The 15,180-nt window shown below is 33.2% G+C and overlaps 1 protein-coding gene and 1 long non-coding RNA gene across 2 annotated transcripts; one reads left to right on the forward strand and one right to left on the reverse strand.

Moving 5' to 3' along the window:
- The first annotated feature begins 46 nt into the window (after positions 1–46).
- LOC126967030 (chromatin assembly factor 1 subunit A-like) lies at positions 47–6,831 on the forward strand. The gene is made up of 6 exons (XM_050811343.1): positions 47–1,136; positions 2,231–2,471; positions 2,845–3,303; positions 3,816–3,994; positions 4,521–4,676; positions 6,199–6,831. Exons 1-6 carry the CDS (start codon positions 240–242, stop codon positions 6,640–6,642), a joined length of 2,376 nt encoding a protein of 791 aa, XP_050667300.1. The 5' UTR covers positions 47–239; the 3' UTR covers positions 6,643–6,831.
- A 3,288-nt stretch (positions 6,832–10,119) lies between these two features.
- On the reverse strand, positions 10,120–12,758 carry LOC126967033 (uncharacterized). Its single transcript, XR_007729864.1, has 2 exons — positions 12,317–12,758; positions 10,120–11,339 (listed from the first exon to the last, which is right to left on the reverse strand). It is a non-coding gene; the product is annotated as an uncharacterized LOC126967033 (long non-coding RNA).
- Between the last annotated feature and the right edge of the window lie 2,422 nt (positions 12,759–15,180).

Consider the following 15,180-nt stretch of genomic DNA (forward strand, 5'->3'; position numbering starts at 1 on the left):
CCGCGTTTTTTCTACATCTCTCAAATTGAATTGTCATAAGTTTTAGGTTCGTAAATTGTAGTTCGTATTTCAAACAAAGCTTGGTATTAATTTTTAGCTTGTTTTGTTATATCCTTATTTCTTTTTTTTTTACTTTTTTTAAGTGATTTTTAAGAAATGTCATTATTTATTTAATATACAATCTAAGTATTTCTGTGATAAAATTTCTTTTATCTATTCAAATTATTAGAGTTCTCGACATGAAAACTCACAAATCCCCTGAAAGTGAAGTGACGCCTTCTAAAAAAAAGTTAAAGCAAGCACGTCTGCCTTTTAAAATCATCACTGAAGATTCCCCAAAAAGTGATTCAACTGTATCCCGCAAAAGAAAATTAACAACTCCGGAACCAGTACCGGTTACAAAAATTGGAAAAGTAACCAAAGAAAATGAAGTTGCAGATGAGATGATATTAATTAGTGATGACGATAGTAAAGAATGCATAGCGCCGGTCAGTAAAGGAACTACAAAAATTCTAAACCCTTACGTAAAACTGGTTGATGCAGTTCGAAAAAAGAAACTTCAGAAATCAAAAGCATCGAAACGTAGGAAAAGTAATAGCAAATTAGAAAATGGACTTAATAAAAATGAAATTATCCTAAATGGGACTTTAAATGAAGATAAAAGATCAAAATGTGAAGAACAGATGGATATAGACGAAGATCAAGCTGAATCAGATGATACAAAAACTCTTGATAAAGACAGTGTACAACTAAATGAGGTTAATGAGAAAATAGACAGTGCTATAATTATAGAAGATTCTAATGGCCCTTTTGATACAAATTGCGTAAATAATAAAACAGATATTGAAGTTATAAAAAATTCTACAGAAAAATCGGAAGATGTTATAAATTTTAATATTGATAATTCTTCGAAAAATGAAACAAATGAAAGTCCTAAAACACCTAAAAGAATAACTAGAAATAAGACCAATAAAAATAATGTCAGTTTAAACACATCTCAAATAAATAAAACTGATGAATCATTGGCATCCAGCCCCAATACAACAAAACAATCTACAAGGAGTTCTTCTGTAACTAAAAGTGAAGGGGATGTGTCAATAACAGAATCAAATAATTTAAATATCACACCAAAACAGGTTAGTATTTTTTAAAAATATTTACAACAAAATATTATATGTAAGAATTAATTTGGTAAATTAATTATACTTTTTATTCCTTCTAAAAGCTTCATTAATTCAGATGGAGCAAAACAATCGACTACTGACATAACTCTTGAAAGATCTTATGGACACAATCCTAGAAAAACACTCTAAACCACAATCATGTCGGTATTGAGTTAAGAACATAAAACTGGTCATGTGGTTCATATTAATGGACCGACAAGAAATAGCAGTCCTACTGTCACTCTATAAATGACATAGTAGCCCAACGCACATGTATGGAATACACTAATATTTATTAAACTTTAAACACAAATTCCTTAAAATATTATGTTTGTGGCTTGGATCATTTTTCAGGAACTATGTCCATATATCAGCCTGAGTTTTTGAATATTGTTAAACTGAAAGTTTAAGAGTTAAATTGATAAAATTCTAAATTTGTATGTAACACATTCAGTGAGTGTAATCACCAAAAATCACTTTTTTTCTTGCCTTGTCACTACATTGAATAATGAAAATAATTTATATTTTACACAGTTTCTGCAAATGTGTGTGAATTATATATGGAACATAATATAATTAACATTTGGTGTGTGCTGAATCATAATGTATACATGTATTTTCAAGCCATCTGTGCTGTTTGTCCTAAAGCATATAGTGTCTGACACCTAATAGCTTTATTAAAATATATATATATATATTAAAATAAGTAAGTAGTAGTACAGGTAAACTGTTTAAATAGAGTTTTCCGTTTTAATTTATATATATATATATATATATGTATATATATATATAAGATCATAACATATTATAAAATGTATTCATAATTGGCTTTTCTTTTTGTCTATTAGTGAATTGTGCAAGTTTAAGATTGAGCAAATAAAACACACCTATTAACACCTGATAGATTTTAAAATCACACTACATTGTTGTTTCTATTAAAGTTATACTATTTGTTCTATCTTATCATACCATTATTTTTGTGTTTATTGTGTTCTATTTGTAGCTTGTTGATCTGTTGTTTGTTTTATCAATCATGAAATAAAATGTGAATATTTTTCATATTACAGTTAAATAAAAAAAATGAATCAGCCAAAAAGAAGGCAGAGAGAGAAAATGAGAGACAAGAAAAGGAGAAGAAGAGGCAGCAAGAGAAAGAAGAGAGAGCAAGATTAAAACAAGAAAAGGAAGATCAGAAGAAAAAGGAGCGAGAGGAAAAAGAAGAGGCAAAAAGAAAAGAAAAGGAGGAGAAAGAGGAACAAAAAAGGAAAGAAAGAGAAGAGAAAGAAAAACAAAAAGAGTTGGAAAAAAGTGTGTATTCTATTATTGTTAGAATTGTTGCATATATTTGTTGGTTCTAGACTTTGCAAATTTTCAAACTGAAAACATTTAAACCAAGTTTGTCCTGTCTGTTAGTACATTTCATTAGGTATAAATGACTATTTTTTATTTTTAACCTTTTTTTTGATAAAATATTAAAACATTTCATCACTAGCCACACTCATTTTAACAGAAACAATCTAATGAAAAAAACTAGAAACAACATGTTAGTAATGTTTTTTTAACCTTTTAATGTCATCAAAATGTCTTTTGATGACAAGTTTATACACATTATACCTATGTGAAAAGACTTTTTCGAGCTTGTTATTTCCAATTTCATTTATACATATTATTCTGATTATAGAATTGAAGGATGAAAAGGAGGAACAGAAACGCAAGGAAAGAGAAGAAAAAGAAGAACAAAAGAGAAAGGAAAAAGAAGCAAAGGAGGATGAGAAGAGGAAACGACAGGAGGCCTTAGAATTAGAAAAACAAGAGCAAGAGCAGAAAAAAAAGAGAGAATCACAAGCATTTGTCAGCTTCTTTGTGCCAAAACAGAAAATAGAAAAGGATCAGAAAACTGTTGAATGTATAAGTCACAATAATATGCTATCTAACTTTACTATCAAACTAGATATGAGATTAGCCCCTACTACAAGAAGTGATTTGACTGAAGATAGGAAGCAGGGATTAGATATGTTGTTAAAATCACAAGATCAAAAACAGTTGTACTTAAGTAATATTAAAGATGGCACATTAAAGCCATTGAGTAGTGGAAAGACATGGCCTTTGGGTGACAAAGATGATGATGTAATGATTATTGGTAAGTTTTACTCGTTTTCAAATTATTTTTTTATATATCCAACATCAATGGCTGTGCTTAGAGCTCACTAAGTTATTAAATTACATTATCTACTGTATTTGTGACATTCAATAAACTCTTCAATGTACAAGCAAACTGTTGCTTGCGTTGAACTTTTTTGTGAGGTTTTCAATTTTGTCCAGAATGCCTCTCCTCTACAATTTTATTTTACAAGTCTTTTAGGCTTATTTTAATTTTTTTTACAATGCAGTGCCACTCAAGATTCTTGAAAAACCCAAAAATTCTGGGCGGCACTACAATTGCGCACGTCACCTTGAGACATAAAATTTTAAGTCTGATTTGCCCAGTAATTTCACTAACTACGGCGCCCTTCTGACCGAAACACAATAATGCTTACACATTACTGCTTCACAGCAGAAATAAGCGCCCTTGTGGTACCCATAATCTAGCTGGCATCCTGTCCAAAGAACCCTTCCACTGGTTGTGCATCCTATTTGTTGTAAATGTTACAGAAGATGAACTGCCTCCAACAAATGAGATTGGCGAGATAATTGCTTGTGATTCAGCAGTTCGTGAGAAACTACGACCAAAACTATTGAGTTTCCATGAGAACAGACGTCCACCCTATTGGGGCACTTGGAGAAAAAGAAGTGTGAATGTCAAACCTAGGCAACCATTTGGACAAGACAAGGTGTGATTATTATTTTACTATCATTGTGATTCCTTTATTGTATTATTCAACTAATGTGTAATGTGCTAATTTTATTTAATGCCTGCTATATGAGTTAAATTTGTTTAACTTTGTCTAATAGAGCATTCGCGCTATGTCCGATGATCTGATGATATGATCCGATAAAACCGATTCGTACCCATGAAAACACGGTCCGAAGTAGTCGTAGAACAATTTCTATGGTAGTTTATATGCTAGATCCGACTTCCGTTAACCATTAGAAATAGTTCTATGACTGCACCGGATCATATATTCAAGAGTATTTGGTTCGGACGTAGTGCGAAAGCGCTCATACAGGTGAGTGTTCAGTTCCATCACAGTTAAGTCTGGTAATTGTGATTTCGAAAAAAGCAAGATTGTCTTTCTCATGGTTTGTAAAGTGTAAGTTCAATGCAGCCCTATTTCACTGTGATCTATTGTGATAGATTGTCTTTCTTCGTTTTAACAAAAATTTAAAAAAGACCTAATAATCTTAAATATTTTACAGAAATTTGACTATGAAGTGGACAGTGATGAGGAATGGGAGGAAGAAGAGGGTGAGAGTATTGATGGGAGTGTGGCTGGCAGTGATGATGAGCAAGGGCCAGATGAGTATGAGGTTGATAATGAGGTGTTTGTACCACATGGGTATCTAAGTGATGAGGTAAGGACAATTTTTTTATCTAAATAATCAAATTTCTTTATATTTTGCTTACTAAAATATTCGAATGTTCAATTAAAACAGTTCTGAAATTGTTTTGATTTATGGAGACTGCCTAATAATGATTGTTGGAGAATCAAATGTTCTAAGTTATGATGTCAGGTGACGGTTCTCTTTTGACGATTCACAGTCTGTACATCAATGTTATGGAAATTTTTTCAATGTACCTAAGCCGGCCATAAGTTCTGTATATGATTATACAACATGGGTACCATCAAAAAAGGGCATACACTTTCCTTTAAGACCGGCAATGCTCCTGTTATTCCTCTGGTGTTGCAAGATAATGTGGGCAGTGGTGATCACATAACACCAGGTGACTGATACACTCGTTTGTCCTACTTTTCCATAAAAAAAAAGTGATAAGTAGTTAACACACGACTGAGGAGACCAGTTTCTTATGCATTGTCATTTGCAGTCTGATAGTGGAACTGCAACTATTGCCATATTTATATGTGTATAGAACGACATTGGTAATTATTAATTGATGTCTTAACAAGTTATAGATACAGATTCTATTCAAAATGACTATCTTTGGAGTTAATGCAAGCCTTTTATCTGTTTACCTAATGATCTATGGATTTATGGCTACATACAACACCCCATTCCATTATTCTATGACATAAAAAAATGTTTACAACGACCTAATAGGTGAGCTACAATTTTTTTTTATGGAATAAGTAGTGTTTAGTGATCACCGCCGCCCACATTATCTTGCAACACCAGAGGAATTACAAGAGCGTTGCCGGCCTTTAAGGAAGGTGTACGCGCTTTTTTTGAAGGTACCCATGTCGTATCGTCTCGGAAACATCGCACAAGGAAGCTCATTCCACAGTGTTGTAGTACGAGGAAGAACTTGAAAACCTCACTGTGGAGGTCGCCACACATCCAGATGGTGGGGATGATATCTTAGCTTGTGGCGTGTCATGCGAAGGTGGAATTCGGCGGCAGGAATCAGGTTAAACAGCTCTTCGGAACACTCCCCGTGATAAATGCGGTAGAAGACACACAATGAAGCGACGTCTCTACGCAACGTCAAGTGATCCAGCCGTTCGCAGAGCACTGGGTTCCCGACAATTCGAGGTGCTCTGCGTTGCACGCGGTCAAATGCATCGAGCTGATACTGGGGTGCACCAGACCAGAGATGACAGCAATACTCCATGTGTGGCCGGACCTGCGCTTTGTAGAGCGCTAGAATGTGGGCCGGCTTGAAGTAGTGCCGTGCTCTATTGACGACGCCCAGCTTCTTCCAAGCCCATTTGGCTTTGCCCTCCAGATGGCCACGAAATTGGCAATCGCTCGACATTTCGAGACCCAGCATTCCGATACTAGGCGAGGCTTTAAGGGAAGTGTTGTCGCAATTCTGTTATTCCTCTGGTAGTGTATAGAATACAGTGTTCAATTACCATTAGGTTCAACCACATGTTTATTTATACTCGTATTTCTATAATCTCTATAATATTTCTAGGAGGCCACTATGGGTGATGATGATGTACTGTCACTGTCACCTGAAGCTCAAAAAGCCAGATTGAAACATCTTGGAGATGAATTTGAAACAGAACTGAGGAAACCTACTGAAAAACTTAAACCAAGAGTCTATGGTTTGCTTTGGCAAGCAGCTGATGGTGGTAAACCAGAACACTGTACTGATGCTCTATGGAATTATTTCAGTAAATTTTCTATGATATTAAATGATCCTACACCATTCTTACAACCTTCTGTGGAACAGGAAATGACAGAAAAGAAAAAGGTTAAAAAGAAAAAAACAAACACTGAAACCGAACAAAAGATCCCCAGCGCGGAGAAGAAGAAGAAATTGAAACAAGACAAAGAATCTAAGAAACCTGAGAAAATAGAGAAGAAAAGCCAACCTGGTATAAACACATTTTTGACTAAATTCAAAGCTTCCTGATAGCAATATTTAATAATTATTTCTTTTATTTTAATAATAATATAATATTTTGTAAGGTTTTATATTAAATCAATATACCTTATAACAATGCCTGTAAGATATGAAACAATAATTGATGTAAGTTGTATTTATGAAAAATGTATTTGTTAATAGGATTAAAGTATAAGCGAAATAAATAGAAATGTGTAAGACTTTAATTTTGATAAAAGTTTAAACCCAGCAACAAATACAAATGAGCACCTAAGAAACTGAAAGAAATCTAGTAGCTGAGCGCTAGCGTAGGCACTGACACCTACTTCGTGCTGTCTTATGTGAGCACATAATGATGGTGAATTGGTAAGAGGCTGTTCATATAATACGTTCGCATACAAGGGGGGGGGGGGCGGATGTCTGGCTGAGAGTGACAAGGGGGGGGGGGTATACGGCAACTTGACGTTCGCCGTTTATTATTTATTGACATGAGCGCTAGCTCTGTGGTGCGACTCTAGCGGCGTTGGGATCCGTCACAAATGGTTTCTTTGTTTTTCCAAAACTTGAGAGAGTAACGTTTCCACGTACCCTGCGCTCTCGATTCAGTAACAAATGAAAATACTGTTTCTCATGTATTTATTATTATTTTATTCCTTCATTCGCCATTTAGCAGTGTAAATCCTTGGACTTCTGAATAATAGAAATATTATTTATATGTTCGTTATGAGAGATATTTATTAATTTATTTAATTTTTATTATAATAACTAAATAAATATTTTTAATTTTTCAGAATATGTGCACTATCATTTAGGATTTATCATACTCAGCAGGGGGGGGGGGGGGGCGGTTAGTTTTTGTGACGAAATATTTCTAGGGGGGTCACAGCAAGTGTGACAGAGCGTGACACGGTGGGAGGGTCAAAAAAAGCTGATTTTAGTGTGACGTATTGTATGAACGGCCCCTAAACAAGGTGATTAAATTTTTATTTTCCTAAATATATATTATTTATATACATATATGTATACTAGCTCACCCAACATACATTGTTCTGTTCATAATAAAAACCAACTTGTGGGTGCAATTTCATAAAATTCTTAGCTGACTTAGCGAAAGGAATAATCCTACCAAATTCAAGTCTCTACGCCTTATAGTTCCAGAGATATCCGATGGGTCAATAGGTATATAGTTATAGGTTAAAAATTATAAAAATAGATTACATTGCTATATTTTGCTTGCAACACTTCCATATATTGAGGTATTTGTGCAGCAATGGTGTGTAAAATGATAGCAACACCACAATATTTTATATATAAAAAACAGCTGTATCCTAACTCATAATGTAAATGTGATTATTTGTTTGTCACGTTTTCAGGTCTAAACTAATCTAACTAACTAAATCATAGAATTTTGTACACACATTGTCAGAGGTACAGAAAACGACATCAATGTTGTCAAGTACAATAAACATTTTTACGAATAGTTATTGCTTATTTCAATACAATTTTTACTTCTTCAACGCAATCACACATTCCATCCAGCATCGCAATTTTTTTTTTAATATATTTAATTTGAATTAGGAAAAATTGCAATAAGCCTCAGATAATTTATACATCTAAATAGAACCTCTTGCTACTAGATTGGCCAGGTTTATTACTTTAGTGTGCGTGACAAGCTAAGTCTTACACTCGCGAATTGTATGTCAATTTGTGTTAGTGTGGGTGCATTTAACAGTGTATCTAGAAGTATAAATTATGTAAGCAATAATACAATATAAGCATTTACCAGTGGGAGGCTCCTTTGCACAGGATGCCGGCTAGATTATGGGTACCACAACGGCGCCTATTTCTGCCGTGAAGCAGTAATGTGTAAGCATTACTGTGTTTCGGTCTGAAGGGCGCCGTAGCTAGTGAAATTACTGGGCAAATGAGACTTAACATCTTGTCTCAAGGTGACGAGCGCAGTTGTAGTGCCGCTCAGAATTTTTGGGGGTTTCAAGAATCCTGAGCGGCACTGCATTGTAATGGGCAGGGCGTATCAATTACCATCAGCTGAACGTGCGTATCAATTACCATCAGCTGAACGTCATGCTCGTCTTGTCCCTTATTTTCATAAAAAAAAAATGTCTTAGATACGTCTATAACGTATTAATAATCGTAGAACTCCCGCAATGATAATAGAACAGCACAGCGTCGTGCAGTTTTGTCAAATTAAGCCCGAAATTTTAGAATGCATTTCTATGGCTAATATCAATTGATTTTTTCAACCGACTTCAAAAAGGAGGAGGTTCTCAATTCGATTGATTTTTATTATGTAAGTACTCCGATTACGCTGAGATTTATGAACCGATTTACGTGAGTTTAGCCCAGTAGTTTTCATTTTATGAACATTAATGTTTACGTGGATGATGTTACTGTTTACTTTAGGTTTTGTTTTTTTTATTTGGTTTGTATGTGACAAAAGTATTTTATTAATGTTAAAGGTATCGATCAGGTTTGCATAAGAGGTTTATTAAATTAAATCTTTATTATGTTATGTTATACTTTTACGTTTTTGTAGTCGGTCTTTTTAAACGTAGTTTTTTTTGTTATTTCTATTTATCACCTTCGGATTAAATACCTAATAAGAATATCATCACCTATTACCATTTTTTCCCTACAACTATATTCTTTACAAAAATATTGATAAACGGTCGCTAAGTCAACACACAATTAAATGAAGTTAACAATTTTAACGGTTAGTTATTTAATTTTGATTCAATTATGGCAATAGTGAATAAATCATTTAACCTTTGAGGTTATCTAAATCTGTTTATTCATTTTTCCATTTTCAAAATGTCTTGCATAGTAAAAATTCCTCAAAGGCCAAAAAAAATATTATAGCAGTTGTTTTTCGATTTGAGAATTCTTAAATACTTATGAGATTCTGCTCCAAATCAAAGTAATATTACAATATTCTATTTTTATTTCAATGAAATTTGAAAGTTTTGAGAAAAGGAGAGGTCTGAAGCACCCGCAACCGGCGAGCATATATGAAAAGAATAATGAATGTAGAGGAAGCGCGTGAGGTTTGTAAGGATAGAAGCAAATGGCATTCTATTGTCTCTGCCTACCTCGACGGGAACAAGGCGTGAGTGTGTGTGGTGTGTGTGTGTGTGAATTTTGAAAGGTACCTATTTAATGGACATCAATGCGAGTGAAGCCGCCATAAAAGATATACCAATGAAATGTAATATAATATATTGTATATATTTAGTTCTAGGTTATGAAGGAGTTTTTACAGTTATATAGATATACTGAAATACACCATATTAACGCGTTATTTCACGTCTGCCGTTTCGATTAATACTAAATCGCTACTTACAGGTTCGTGGTCTGTAAGTCACCTGTGAGGCGACATGTTTTGACGCATCTAGTCACTTCTAGTACTCTCTTACCTATTTAGATTTCTATGGTCTACTTAAGTACCTACTTACCTAAATTATGAATCTACGAAATAAAAAAGACATATCGATTTGGAAAATGCATTTAATTTATATAATATCACGCTTTTGACCTACCTACATGTATGTACATTATTTGTTTTAAAATATAAAAGTTCCTTAAAACTAAAATTTTCTTCATACTTTCACAGGGTTCTGTGCTATAGGTTTACTTTCTGATTATTTTCGTTTGTATGTTTTCTGTATGAAGTCTGAAGTAAGCACTGTAAACTACTGTTGTCACGTTTCAGTTAAATATAACATCGATCTTATTTCCTATTGGTCTCTTCACCTTTATAATAAAAAATTACATTTTCTTGACATTATTAACATTATAGTTCACGATATATGATTGCTTTTTGCTTAAACGCTTCAAACATATCTGTTGGCTAGGAATTAGATCGGCTCCTAGCCAGTACCGACTTAAGTAGTAGCTACGGACCCCCCGATGCATCCGAATGCAGTGCAAACAGGGGCGTTATTTTAAGTTGATACTTCTATATTAAGTATCACTCGATAAAACAAGAACACTGATTCGGTTTTTAGAAGCTCTGATTTCCTTTGTGTGTGCTGTGCCGTCGTTTGACGGTAATCATGTGGCGGGTAACAAGTATAACAGAAAAATGCAAAATCAGTCACTAGAACTTGTACTGGGTCGCGGTGATGCGCAGTTGAAGTTAAATCGATGGGAGTAACGCAATTCTGCATTGCCAACCAATTCCCCGATTTGCATTCTTAGTTGGGCTTGTTCATACCTTGGAAGCTTTTTAACAATTTTTGCCATTGAACTAAAAAAGAGATCAGTTTCGTTTAACACATCATTTTGAGTAGATGGTTTTCTGTTGGCTATTAGATGTTTTAGTACGTTAAATCGTTCCTGATTTTGTGAATATTTTCTTCTCTTCTGGTTACTCCAAACGGAATTAAAATCTCGTTTAAACTCTTTAATTATTTCTTCATTTTTTTCACATGTATCAGAATTGCTATCGCTTTCGTTATTGAATGACGTATTATCATCTCTATTTATAATGTTTTCCTGTGTGTGTTCACTGTTATTTCCAGTATTTTTTCCTGGGTCGGCAACTTCAATTACGTTAATATTGCTGTTTCTTTGTGAAGATGGAAAGTGGTCTAAGAAAGAGAGGAGTTCTGATCTCTTCCTTGCTGCTTCTCCGCCAGTACCAGGTTTTCCTCTGCGCCGAATATAGTAATCCCTTACATAGCACCATCTCTTGTGGCAATCGGAATCTGCAAAAGTTATTTTTAGTATAAAAGACTTATCTTTAACTAGGAGGGAGAAGTACCATAAGAAGCATTTTCAAGAAACTGTTATTTAATATACAATTCACCCCCTTAACGAACATTCCCTTACGTACTACTAATATTCACTATTTAATAGCAGGGTGTTACGGATATTCGCATCCGCATCCTTCGCACTAATTCAGACATCTGCATTCGCATCCGCATCAATTGAAATGGATGAGTTGAAAAAAAACTACTTGCTATCTTCGTTCGATAACTGACCAATAGGAAGGAACACATTGGTGACAAGATCCTGCAGGTTTTGTTTGTTTTGTTTTAGCTACCAGCGTGATTGGCATTGAAAATCAAATAAGTAGTGTTTGTTAACTGTGTGTAATTAATAGTACTTAAGTGAATGCACCATCACAGAAAATTATATTGACTGTAGTGGGAGATGAAAATTCAGCTCTTTACAGAATATTTATACCTATAAGTAACTCAAAAATAATTGTTGCTACATGTTTGTTACAACAATGAGTAGCAGTATTACTAGCTCCGGCTCCGGCGATAAATAGATGACGCCTTTTCATTATCTACCGAACATTTCATGAAATTAAATTCGTTTCGAAATATTTATGTATTGGTTCATGCTGAGGTAACTGCGAGAACTAAGGTTAACTAATATTTTTTGCAATAAAAAGTAACAATAAATAGAGCATTGGTTATCTATCAAATAAAACAGGCGCATAATATAAATTACTAAAAATATTTTGATGCTAGACAGTCTACGGTGGCGCGTTTTAAATTTCGCGCCATATTCGTAATTCTGCACAATGCTTACATTGTTGGTTGAGAGTAAATTTACTGTGTTTCAACGGAATTATTTAGTGGTAACAAAATTATGTGATATTTTGTTCATAAATCTTCCATTTACTAAATAATAATTTGACAAAGTATCTTATTATACTATCCGTAATACATACATGATTTACTAAGAATTTCACCCACTTCACACCACAATTTCTGTTTCAGTTGTTTCTTTCTGTGGTTTTCGTTTTTAACATTATATAACACTTCATGAGCCCGCACAAACTCTATTAATTGCTCGTCTTCTTTGCTGCTCCAATTAAAATTCATTTTTCGATAAATTGTTTACCGCTATTAAATTAGATTGCCGTAATTACGACCGTCCTCTAAACTGCGGTACCGCCACAGAACAATGAACACTATTACGGCACCGCTATTTCACTAGGTATATTTTGTTATCCATTTCTTGAGTTTTGACCATTACGCTGTCAATTGTCAACTGTCAAACGAAATTGCTTCTTTGTTGGCTCGGAGCAATGGTATATAGCCTGGAGGGTACGTATCTTATTGAACATTTTCTAAGTAGTGGCACTCTTTCATCAAATACACTAGTAGTGACATAGAAAGAGACGGCATACGGCAATCGTCTTCAATTAAAATCTATGTGTAGCCGTTTTTTTCCAGTAAGGTAGTGCTTGCCACTATAATATCGACAAAATATCGATATATAAAAAAGTGTGATTGAAAGAAATAAAGAAACTTACTGGTGGGTTAAATTAATGTAGCTCTTGATATCCTAGATCTCTCCCTCTGGCTCTTCATACAAAATTCACATAAACCTGCCGAAACCTGCACATTTTGACGTGAAAAGACAAACAAGCATACTATTACACTTTGTAATATTAAGATTGAATGTATGGATTACAAGGAAAAAGTCTTTATTTGCTTGTGTAACTATAAATAATGCAATAAACACTTTAATACAAAATTTAGATTATAAGAACTTATTTACATGCTATAGTATTGGGTATAATATGTAAATATTATTAAGCCCAATACATATTAGACATTTTACATTATACAATAATTTAAAGCTAAACATTAAGATCTTAAATTTCTAGACCCCCGTACAAAAAATTATTGAACAAGCATTATTGCCAAAAAGAAGACTGCCTGCTCGCCGCCAGCTAAAACTGCAGTTGAATGACTAAAAATATTGTATTCGAATTCATAATAACGTTTATTCAATGCTTTATAAGGTCGGCAACTTATTTTATCCAAGTTTTTAAAATTTTTGGACTATAAATACTTATGATACTTTCTAGTGATGTAATTTTTCGTTCTAATCTTCTGCACTTTTGCTGCAAAGCTTTTAATTTTTGGGTCGCTGTGAAGAGGTTTTGTATATTTTGTTTCACAATTATCTTCTTAAGTATCTTTTTTGAGGAGTTTTATCAATACACGGCTCAGTAAATGATTCAGGAGTAACAGGCTGAGCACTTGCATCTCTTGACGTTGGTGGTTAATCGACAGCAAGTTAAGGTTTCTTTAAGCATTCTTTGCTAGTATATTATTTTCTTTCTAACTTAAATACGTGCTTAACTATTAATTGTATCAAGTAATTTTACTTTTATTTGTATAATTATATTGTATAGCTAAGTGATTGTGAACTATTTTTTCTTTTATTAATTTAACTCTGTTGGTGTAGACTTAATTTAGCAATTGTACAAACCTCAGTGGTTTTTATTGCTTTGAAACCGCAATGTAAAATTTGTTTTTTATTAATAAATATATATAAAAAAAACTAATTTTGAAGATTCCTGAAATTCAAAAACACATAAGAGTTACCTATATAAAATATTTTGTGTGTAAAAATTTTTATAATGTTATATACTAAAGATTTATATTTATGACAGTTAAACCAGTAGTTTACAAATAAATAGAATTATTTCAATATCAAACTAACATAAAATCAATAATTTGGCTGTCAACAACTGAAAAAATTTTGATAAAACTTTCCGGTGAAATAGTAACTAAACTGTATATTTTCAACCGGGTGACAAGAGCTATTCATATGTTGCTTACTTTGCATTATACCTTTTTTATACAAGTAGGATAAGCCGAGAATGTTTTTAACACTTCTAATTTTTTTCTCTATAGAGTCGTCACCCAAACATGTTATAATTTTTCTTCCGCCGGGAACCTACACAAAAAAATGAAATAATGCGACCAATGCATTTTTTTATTGTTCTCAGAGTTTTATGAACATAAAAATTAGTTATTATATTGGGTAATATTATGATGTATTTGATATGAAGCGGTATCGATAGTTCAGTAGTAGTCATCGTATCGATACCAAAATTGAGACTGCACAACACTAAGAAACCAATATTTAGGATATTTTTCTTAAAAATGGCTATCATATGAATATATTGATACAGAACAAACTCATACAAAACAAATTATAATTTAGAGTGTTTGTCACAAATTCAACCTAATCATCATAACCACGACGTCTGAATATGTGCTCCATTCACATTTAAGAAAATATATTTGAAAAATAAGCTTTAAGTATCAAAATGTAGCAACTAACCTATTTAATGTTGAAAGTGTCTCACCAAAATCGTAGTTTTAGAGTTATCATATTGTGCGATTCAATCTATAGATGATTATATTAAACATTGTTAACTACTTTTTATGCTAGTATTTTCTGCGGACCATTATCATCAACAAAAACGGAACCCTTCGAGTTTAAGGCAATTCTATCAGTTACAGCTGTTAGGCACAAAGTATTGCCATCATAAGAAATAAGCTAAATAGTCGTGGACACCTCTCGATTGACAGTCTCTACCATAGAAATATTAACCCATTGACGTTAGGTCTCTACCCTAACCCGACACATTAATATAACATTAGAACAATTCAAAAACTTTTCAATAAAGAAATAATGAAACAATCATAAACGATTCTCTGCAAAAAAAATATAACATGTTTTATAGTATTTTATCATTTTACACATGTTTATTATTATTAATATAAA

The sequence above is a fragment of the Leptidea sinapis genome, chromosome 12 (genome assembly GCF_905404315.1).
Source record: "Leptidea sinapis chromosome 12, ilLepSina1.1, whole genome shotgun sequence".
Lineage (NCBI taxonomy): Eukaryota > Metazoa > Arthropoda > Insecta > Lepidoptera > Pieridae > Leptidea > Leptidea sinapis.